This window comes from Drosophila eugracilis, unplaced genomic scaffold (genome assembly GCF_018153835.1).
Source record: "Drosophila eugracilis isolate 14026-0451.02 unplaced genomic scaffold, ASM1815383v1 contig_1197, whole genome shotgun sequence".
Classification (NCBI taxonomy): domain Eukaryota; kingdom Metazoa; phylum Arthropoda; class Insecta; order Diptera; family Drosophilidae; genus Drosophila; species Drosophila eugracilis.
This window is the reverse complement of record NW_024571981.1, coordinates 3,927,510-3,938,123: the sequence shown is the minus strand read 5'-3', so window position 1 is coordinate 3,938,123 and position 10,614 is coordinate 3,927,510. Positions and strand designations below refer to the sequence as shown.

Sequence of the window (10,614 nt, the reverse complement as noted above, 5' to 3'; positions counted from 1 at the left end):
AAACAAAAACTGAGCTTAAATTACATTTAAACGACCATTTCAGCTGTCGCTCGCTTAATTACACTATATGTGTCGACAAACTTCAGCACACATCAGTGAGAAGGCATTATCTCTGCAAAAATATTTGTCTAAAAAGTGAAATACAGAAAAAATGGCATCACAAGATGGCATCACGTGCTTAATGCTAATCTCCATTTTGATTTTTTAACGATTTCGACTTCGTGGTTTGCCCTCTGCAGCATATAGCAGTAGTAACAGGAACCAAGCCCCAAAAGCTCTAACTAAAGAAAACAACGAAAACTCATAGCAAAGTTGTTCGTTCGGTTGTTTTTTGTTTTTGCTTTGACTCATGTGATCTGTACGTTGGCTAGCTTCGAGTGGCGACGTTTTTTTGGTTAACAATAATTAATAAATGCAATGGCTGGGCATATACCTTATATTACTTTCCGCTTTGAGCAAACACATGCTAATTGTCAACACGGATGTGGGGTCTTTTTACGGCAAATTCGACCCCCAGAAGATCCTTATTGCATATTTTCTAGAAACCGAATGAAGGGGAATTCCTAAGCCGGTTCTATTCGTTAGTGACTGGCGCCAAAGTTACGAACTTGAATCTGGGATTTTGGATTTGGATTTTTTTTATGGGTTTCTGTTTCAAAAGAGCCTCTCATGTCATAGAGCGGCCATTGGCCAATCTTCAGCCTCGAGAATATCGTGTGCCAGGCACTAAATCGATTTTTTTACTGCTCTTCAAATGGCGTCAAGATCTGCCAAGACTCGAGGTCCGGTTTAAAGCATTACGTAAAAAGAGACGCACACAGAAAAATAAATAAATATCGTTTTAATGATATTTGAAAACAATTTATATACAAAATGAGTCCAAAAAAAAGTGTAAAAATTCCGTTAGTCAAAAATAATAAAAAAATAAGAAAAAGCTGCCTCTGAAAAGTCGCTCCCAAGTGTTGGACGTGTTGTTCACGTTATGTCAAACTAATTTCAATGATTGAGAGATGGGGCGAAAGGGCTGGTCAGTAATTTATGAATCGTTAAACCTTAAATGTACAATTTATAATCATCAAACAAAAGACAAAGGCAACAACAATTAAAAATACCCACATGGGTTTTAAAAGCTTAGTTTAACCGGTTCGTTTCTATCAGCAATAAAATATTCGCACTTTAACCCTCCTCAAGGTGACCACGCAGTGAAAGTATTAAAAGTCATAAATAAAGTTTGAAGCAGGTGTAGATAACATTTGACAGAGCTATATAGTTTTTCAACTTATTAAAAAGTTTTTGCCATTTACAATTAGTGAGGCATTAGAACGATTTTCCTTAAGCAATCCTAAATATCAATTTCTTCATGCAAATAAACTTCTCTAAAATCTTTTAACTCAACTATTTTGATGTCTTTGTTCTCCACAGCTTCACTTGATGCATCATTTTAAAGTTGTTTTGTATAAACCGAAGAAACGTGCTTTGTGTGGGTGTTTTATGAGATTGAAGAATGTCTAACACTTCGTGATTGTTGATTGAGCCGGCACCAAACAAAACACTTTTAACTATAAAGAATTTATTGCCATTTTTTTATTGTTATTTATATTTTAACTATTTCCCCAATTTAGCTTAAATAATTGGCAAAAAAGTTATTATTTGATTATTGAGATGATTATAATAATTAAAAATAAATAAAAAATCTATCAATTGCAAACAAAATTGGCTTTTTAAACTAAATTGAGAATTTAGAAAATCCACTTGATTTTCTTAATTTTCATTGTTTATTTTCATTTCACTTTTATTAGAGTTCAGTTATAATTCAGCTTACAAATATTTCCTTTATTTGACAAATAACACTCAAAATTCAAAAACTATAAAAGGGCGCGAATATGTGCGACCAATGCCTTTTCTCAACAAAATCTCAAGACGCCTTGCGAGCTATGTGTTAAAATTCCCAAGAAATTCCCTTCTCGACAATAAAACTCTACTTATATTCTACATTATAAGAAGATTGCCCTCAAAAGCATGCATCATATTATTAAAGTTTTTATATTTTCAAGCCTTTGGAAGTAGGCAGTAATTTCAGCTAACACAAAGACAACGCCAAATGTGATTGCCTACTTTTCGGCTTAACATTTAAATTGAGCACTCCTAAGAGATTATTAGCGCTGACTTGTAAACCTACAAGCAAGTGTCTCGATTTGGGTCTCAAAATATGATCAGATGATCGTATCATGGAATGTTATATCTTGTTTAGTTCGTATTTAAATTCCCCGTCGAACTGTGTACCACACTTAAAAAGTCAATTTTTTCCGATTTTTCGTAAAATTTTATGATGTTACCCCTTTCCAAAAATGCGAAAATCGCTCTGTCCCGATTTGAGTCTCAAAATATCAGTATTTTCCTCATTACAAAGCCAAAGATGATCGTATCATGGAATGTTATATCTTGTTTAGTTCGTATTTAAATTCCCCGTCGAACTGTGTACCACACTTAAAAAGTCAAATTTTTCAGATTTTTCGTAAAATTTTATGATGATTACCCCTTTCCAAAAATGCGAAAATCGCTCTGTCCCGATTTGAGTCTCAAAATATCAGTATTTTCCTCATTACAAAGCCAAAGATGATCGTATCATGGAATGTTATATCTTGTTTAGTTCGTATTTAAATTCCCCGTCGAACTGTGTACCACACTTAAAAAGTCAATTTTTTCAGATTTTTCGTAAAATTTTATGATGTTACCCCTTTCCAAAAATGCGAAAATTAGTCTCAAAATATCAGTATTTTATTCATTACAACGCCAATAATGGTCGGAAAATGGAATGTTATATCTCGTTGAGCTCGTTTTTCAATCTATTTTCAAAATAATGAAGTCACATTCAAATATGAAGAAAAAAATATTTTTTTCAATTTTTTGAAAAAATGCAAAATTTGAGAAAAATTAAATTTTTGAAAATCATCACCACAGCCACATAGAAAGTTTGCTTGGGTCGTTAGCTGCACAAAACAGTCTTTCTTTTGGTTCTGCTACTGGGGAACCCACCTTTTATACTGCCAATACAAGGCTCACGCCAACAGCTCTTGACTTTTTCATCGTAAATGGAATACAACTCAACAACTCGGTCGAAACAAAATACGAGCTATCCTCGGACCATTTGTCAATAGTTGCAACGCTTAGTCAAACTCTTCAATACAAGTTCAAACGGAAACAACTTCTACCACACGGCTCCTCTGTTGGAAAGTTTAACGAATCTCTGGACAGAAGCATAAATCTCAATACCGTGATTAACCATCCAGATGAGCTTGAAGATGCGGTAAGACTCAAAAGATTCCACCCACACGATCTCCCGTTAAGATATATGTAACACCTTTGAAGTCTGATGTAATTTAATGTAATTTAAGCTGTTAATGAATAGAAATATTGTATTTGTATTGTAACCTTTATACCAACACTTTGTTATCCCCTATATTTAAAACCTGCTCAAGCTGCCACATAGGTAGCAGTATACCTGTTAATCCTGAATAAATATCAACTGTTTAAAAAAAAAAAAAAAAAAAAAAGTATATAATAACAATAACATGTATTACATTTTTTGGATTTATTTTGTAACATTTCAGAATGTTCTTAAATATTTTAAATTTTATTGCTATCAATTGAAAGTATCAATAATATATATTAACAACAATCAACCTCTTTTAATAACATACTCTTTGTGATCTAAAAATATATCACAATTAATTACCTCTGCGACTAGCTAAGTAATTGCCATCGCCTACAGCAGCTTCTTGGTCTCGTTCAGTTTGTCTGCGTCCTCCCCTTTGAGCCACCACTTGTGGACCCTCCTGATCATCCGCCAAGGCAGCCAGATGGCAAGGAATACACCCAGCAACAGGCATCCCAAGACGTCGAGTAGCAGATACTGATGCAGGGGGATGAAGGCGCCCTGTGACTTTAGATGCCTGGCCCCACGATGCCGGATTATGTACTCGATCCAGAAGGTGGCCTCATCTAGCGGATGTATAGGATTATCGCGGAAACGCTGCGAGACCTCCAGAGCACTGCGTTTGTACTTGGGATCGTTGATCAGAGTTTGAATATTCTGCAGCAAATCATTGGTGGTGAGTTTGGAGAACACCAGGGACCGAGCATAGCCCTCCCGCACCGATTTGATAGTGTTCCGGTGTTGATCCCCATACAGGGGTATACACAACATCGGAACTCCCCAGTAAATACCCTCTTGGGTTCCAAAAATACCACCATGCGTGATGAAGAGCTTGATATTCGGATGGGCCAAAATGTCGTTCTGGGGCATCCACTTCTTGATCATCACATTCGAGGGCAAATCCCCGATGGAATCATTCTCAAACTTCCAAATCACTTGCTGCTTAAGCTGCCCAAAGGCTTTAAGAATCAGAGCGGTTTTCTCAGCCGGCAAATCTGTGCTCTTTACATAGGATCCCATACTGAAGTAGATCACTCCATTGGTGGCATTATCTAGGAAGTTTTGAAGATCAGCGGGCAGCTTCTTGGGCTTCTGAATGTGCGCTCCACCCACGTCTATAAGTCCTGGCATACTGGGCCTCGGAAGGTCTACACTTCGATGGGCATTGATCAGGACAAGGGATATATTACGCTCAAGGTCCAGAACATTAGGAAGGGGACCTAAAAAATATATCAAATTAAATTAATTTCCCAAAAAATTATCATCTTATAAACTCACCCTCAATGGATCCCTTGAAATACTTCTCTGCCAGCTTCTGCATCTTGGGCAAATAAACCCAGCGCCTCATAACCGCATCATACAAAGATAAGTAGGCATTATAGGCTCGCTCTCTGAAAGTCATGCGATCCGTATGCGAGAGTAGAAGATGTGGAATCAACGACCAGGGTGTAAGGATACCCATCGCATGATCTATATTATCAGCATAACCCATAGTGCCAATTGTGACAACAGGACAATTGAACCTTTTGCCAAACATCAGAAAAGCCTCGTGGAAAAACTGTTCCAGTATGACCAAATCATAGTGGTCATCTTGGCTCTCGATCAGTTTCTTTACTTTGGGATCCTTGAAGGCATGCTCCGTGGTCATGAGTCCAATGGTCCACCAAAGCTCCAGGTTGTTGAAGTCACTCACAAATTGCATCGTGAAGATGTTTTCCTTGGGAACTAGACAATGAATGATTATTTCCTTATGCCCCAATCCAGTTTTATCTTATCCAACTCACAGTGCTTGGGTATATCAAACGAGGGGCTTATGATAATCTCTGTAAGATTTTCATGGGGCTGCTTGGTGGGATGATTATTCACACTGGTCACATGATGTCCTTGTCGCAGAAGATCCCTTTGAAAGTGCTCCAGCCAGAGCCAGTGACTTGGGGCGGGAAAGGGTCCCATAAAGAGTATCCGAGAGCCAGATCCCAGACCCGGCAGTCCGATCATCAAGATCATCATCATCCAACCTTTCCACTGCAGCTGCATCTCCATCTAATACGAAATCAACATTGACAATTAACAGCCTCAATTAAATTGTCAGTCGAGTAGGGTAAAAGTCGCGTTATTAGCGTCAGATTAGCATTAGGTGCAGTTTATGTTCGGTATTTGATTTCGTTATTTGCATAAAGCAAAGTGTTTTTACACATTCTGTTTGCTAATGATTGGGTTATTTATGAGATTTCTGGTTTGATGGATCTTCCAGATGGAAAATGAATGTGCTGCACATGGATGAAAGGGAAACTGTTGCAACTGAATAATTGATTATACTTAACACCTTTCAGAATCGCTTAAGTTAATTTGTTCTTTGTCGTCTCTTGGCATAAAAAAATATTTAAATTATAATGCAACTAATATGGGAATATCGCCTATTTCTTTGTATTCGATCTGGCTTTTTGTGCGTTTTATAGATTCAGTCTATTAAATGAACACACCTTTGGCTCTCTGTCAGTCAATTGGATCTGATTGAAATGCAGTAAGTAATTTCATCATTTCGAAATTAGCAATTAATATTTTAAGTGGACCAGACGGCATTCTTGTTAGTTTATCCGCCTTATATGGTGGGTTTAGGTTTATAGTCATAAGTAAGGCGTTGATTTCCAGACATCTTAAAATTATTGCTGATCATGCAGTTTTAATTATGTTTGGACATTTCTAATCTTAACTTTATTATCGCTATCTGAAAGTGTGCCAACATTCGTAGATTATAAATAAATTTCACTTGCTTACTGGCCTTGAAAAATTTAGTTCACTCCGCTTAAAATTAAATTAAGTTTAATGGGATTTAAATTAGGGGTATCGTCACGGAATCACACATTTTAAATACCCTTACTCTTTTTTAAATTAAGTTTTGAGAATTTCAAGATCTTATTGTAAGTTTTCCCGCTTTAATTTTTTACAACTTTCTGTTTGGGTTGACACTTGAATAATAAACAACTAGCTCAAATATAAGTAAACAAGGCACTAGTGGTCGTCATTGAGCCGTGCTGATAAATCGCATGTGGAAATAATTTTGTCATCGCAGCACTCGCAATCCGCATTGTATTTTACTGTTATACTTTTATAGTAAAATTACACTTCCTCATATTAGCTGTCGCTCAAAGTTGTTGTTAAATGTAATTTCAGTTGAAATGCAAACTAAACTTCGTTATTTAGAGGCTTTGGTCAAGGCTGGATGTTAGGGCATAATTGTTTTGTAATTTGTTTATTGCCAGCCACCACTAATTGTTTATATCTTGGGAATTAAATATTTTTTATTTTAATGATTTTCAGTGCTGGCATGTCTTGTAACAATTTCAAGATTTGAATGATGAAAGAGACGAATGGTTTTGAAAGTAAAAGTCGATTTTTGGGAACGAACTGAATGTGAAAGTATTTGGCGCTTACGAAATGTCTATTTTCTGTTTTGTTATTTTTGTTATTTTTTAATCTTTAACAGAGCCCTTATACATTACTCTAATTAATTTGTGCAATCAAAACTGGTTGGTTTTTTTTATTGGTTTTAAGAACTAATTGCAACAATTAAAGCTGGTTAATCAAATGCATTTTTTTCCAATAATCTTCTTTATAAAGCAGTTACATTAAATTCTATGAATGCAGTTTAAGGTATTGTATAACCTTTTTATATAATATTTCATGTTAAGTTTTTCAATTGTGTTTTCTAAATTTGAAACATTAAAACATGAACATTCGCAAAATTATTTTTAGTCTATGCCGTCAGTACAGTAATGATATGTTTCTGTCTCATTTATTAACCTTTTATATATTGAGTTCCTTTTTTGTTTCACAAAAATAACACCTGAATTTATTTGCACTTGAAATTCAACAAAAAATTAACACTTTTCGAATTCAAACTCAAGTTTAGCGCGAAACGCGACCGCTGGGCACCAAAGTGCAGTTATCACTAAGTCTCGACGGCACAATGGCCCGAACACCTCAACTTAATCAGCATTAGCCTCAGTCGAAGTCGAAGTCTCAGCCGACGCCGGCAGACGCAAAAAGCATATGTATAGAAATAAAAGCTTAGCTGTATCTGTGGGAATCGAGTGTTAATGCCGCCCTGGCTCAGATATACGAGTACCGGCGACGCCGATTGTTTGCCTTAATCTTATTGTTTGGCTGTCTCGTATGTGTGTTGCGATAATTACAATATGGTTACAGTTGATTCCAAGTGTTGCCAAAATAATTATTAGCTGTCAATTCCACCCTTTATCCATATATGAGTGGCTATTCACGTGTCGATCGACAGATCAGAAAATCCAAAACAATTAATTTACTGCGAAATAGACTTGGCCAATGAACTTTTCCCAACAAAGTTCATACATTAATTGGATTGGGAATTTTGACAACAAACAACAACAGTAAGCCAGCTAAACGGGAATTTTGTCTTATCATCAAAACATAGAAGTCAAGTTTCAAATATAATTGAATTAATATTATTTACTACCAAGCTGAGCAAGCTTTCTTCAATATCAAAACGAAATTTTTGTACTTTCAGCTTAAACATATACATTATTTATGTAAATAAACAAGAAAAGAACTCACATTGAACCAGCTTTAAAAATGTTTCTGCAGAACAAAAACAGCTTATTTAATTTTGTCGAAAATGACTAAGCAAAAAAGCCACTAAATCTTTTTATCAACAAGAATAAAGTCATATTTTCCATAGAAATGTCTTCAGGATGCATCGCTTTGAACAAATCACGATTTTCTATCTAAGAAAAGCACTTGCTTTCCTATGGGATTTCCATGGCCAATTATTTACCGCATTTCCTTGTTCGTCAGAATTAAAACAATGACCTGCACATTGAATAAGTTTATCAAAAACGTGTTTCATTTGTAAACGGAAAGTAAAGCCGACATTTTTTGTGGGCAAATTACATTTAGTATAACACGTATTAAATAAATGTATTTTGTGCATTCACCTTGGGAGCGGTCAACTTGACTTCATGATAAGTCATATCATTTAATGATAATTAATGTTTGTTTGAGTTCTTAAGGTTGGCAAACAAATGGAGCAGAGCACATGCCAAGATAACACAATTGTCATAAAGCCCACTGAGAACATGCAACAAATTAAAGAAAATAAGGGAATAAAAAAAGAAACAAAACCAAAAGAACTCCAAAGACGGCTAAAAAAGGGCACACAACACAAGATGCCGAAACATTTCATTGAAAATTGGCACGCTTCATTGAAGCGAGGCACAAAAAAGCTGAAACCACAGTCTCAAAGAGGCGACGGGTGGAGAGGGCGCAGGGCGTGGCTGGGAGTGGGCGTGGGCGTTCACCCAAACCGGCGACGATGATGGACGACCATGCCCCAGGCGCTGTTTTGATGGCAACTCAAGACATGGCCAAGAACGGCACTTTTGATGCAAACGATCGCCAGGAAAGGCCACCAAAAAGAAAATGTTCATTCATAAGATCGCAGTGGACATGCCACAATGAAAATGAATGGCCTGTAACAAAAATGTCGACGGAAAAGAGCCAGAAGAAAATGGTGGTGGAACAAACAGCTCACTAAATCAGCGGCAAATAAAACAAAACTATGAATATATTTAATTTTCCAGATGGAAGCTGTCAAACAAGTTAGTAGTAAAGGGGCTTAAAATCATTTAAAGGGATTTCTAAAGGTTTAAACTTAAACCATTTTGCATTTGTGACAGTAATCATATTGTAAAAAAGTTTTGCTTTTAGTATATGATATGTATCTTAGCCAAGAATATAATATATATACTCTTCTTTGTTGATCAACCCTTAACGACAATATCCAATGATTCACTTCCTGACTCATTTACGAGGTGCAAACGACAAATTGCCTAAAACACCAAACCCCATATAAGATTTCACTGATCAATGTAACCATAAAACCAAGCCCAGCCCAAAATGAAAATTGACTAAAATGGGATTGGAAACAGAGCACTATTTGTTAGTTTGCGCCAATTTAATGTTTACTTTGCACTTCAGTCCACGGCCAAATTAGGGTAAATCAAACAAAAACGCATAGGAGCGAGACCTTTTGTATCTCATGCTGCCATTAGTCTCTATCTATCTATCTATGTATCTATTAATCAATTAAGGCAACGTGCGCTTTTCCCAGGCGCGCTTTAGATAAAGACACCATCGAAACATAAAATGGGAACCAAACCCCACGATGACACTGACAATTTCCACGGAACGTTGGCCTTTCGATTCGATCGCGTTGCGTTCCGCGGGGCAATTAAAAATTTCACCCAAATAGCAAACGTTGCGCATGATTAGTAAACGAATTTGATAAGTTCCATCCGAGCCCGCATCGGAAAAACTCCGAATCCGAAAGACAGCGGGTGGTCGCAGTACACACGATAGCAGAAAATTGTAGAGACTTGAAGGGAGTGAATCTTGTTTTGGCAGCTGTCAATGTGTCAATATTAATTTAATATGTCGAAAGCAGAATTTTGCGCAATTTAAAATTGAGTTATAATGTGACAGACGAGATGGTCTTGAAATATATGTGGTACTTTAAGGGTTGCAGACAGAACTCAAGAGGTTGGGGATTGACCAACCCTGTAATCTCAATTATTTGCTTGTAGATGGCTAGTAGAAGAGCCTTAACCTCTACCAATTTGTTAATGAGAAAATTACATGGTCTTTGCATATAAATTCAAAGGTTATAACCTTAACGTAACATAAACTACGAACCAGAACAGTGGACACGCCCTTAAAGTGATTCACTGCCGAAGAAACTCCCCCACATTTACCAAGAATTTCTGGCATTTTCCTTCTTAATAGGCAAACAACTATAAAAACTGTTGAGGCGTAAAAGGATGCACAGGGCCTTCGGAATGAAGTAATGGTAAGTGTACTTACCACTTCCTCTTCTGATAGCACTATCAACGTTGGTTTCAACGATCCTCATGGTTGACTTGCATCCTTGAGATATTGTGTGAAGTAAAATAGTTTTACCATTTAAGTGGTTCCGGAAATATCTCCAGCTTTCTGCATTTTAATAGTAAAAGGTGAAAATAATATGAAATATTTATATTTTTTAGGACTTTCCTATAAAGTATCCCACATATGACAATCTGTCCAGCTGACTTAAAATATAATTTATAGTTTAAGAACTTAATCCCATCACCAAATGTTCCTTC

General features: G+C 36.3%; 1 protein-coding gene across 1 annotated transcript; it reads right to left on the bottom strand.

Annotated features, from left to right (window-relative positions):
• Positions 1 to 3,577: 3,577 nt before the first annotated feature.
• Positions 3,578 to 6,189, bottom strand: LOC108105709 (UDP-glucosyltransferase 2). Its single transcript, XM_017212423.2, has 3 exons — positions 5,221 to 6,189; positions 4,715 to 5,161; positions 3,578 to 4,656 (listed from the first exon to the last, which is right to left on the bottom strand). Exons 1-3 carry the CDS (start codon positions 5,477 to 5,479, stop codon positions 3,767 to 3,769), a joined length of 1,596 nt encoding a protein of 531 aa, XP_017067912.2. The 5' UTR covers positions 5,480 to 6,189; the 3' UTR covers positions 3,578 to 3,766.
• Between the last annotated feature and the right edge of the window lie 4,425 nt (positions 6,190 to 10,614).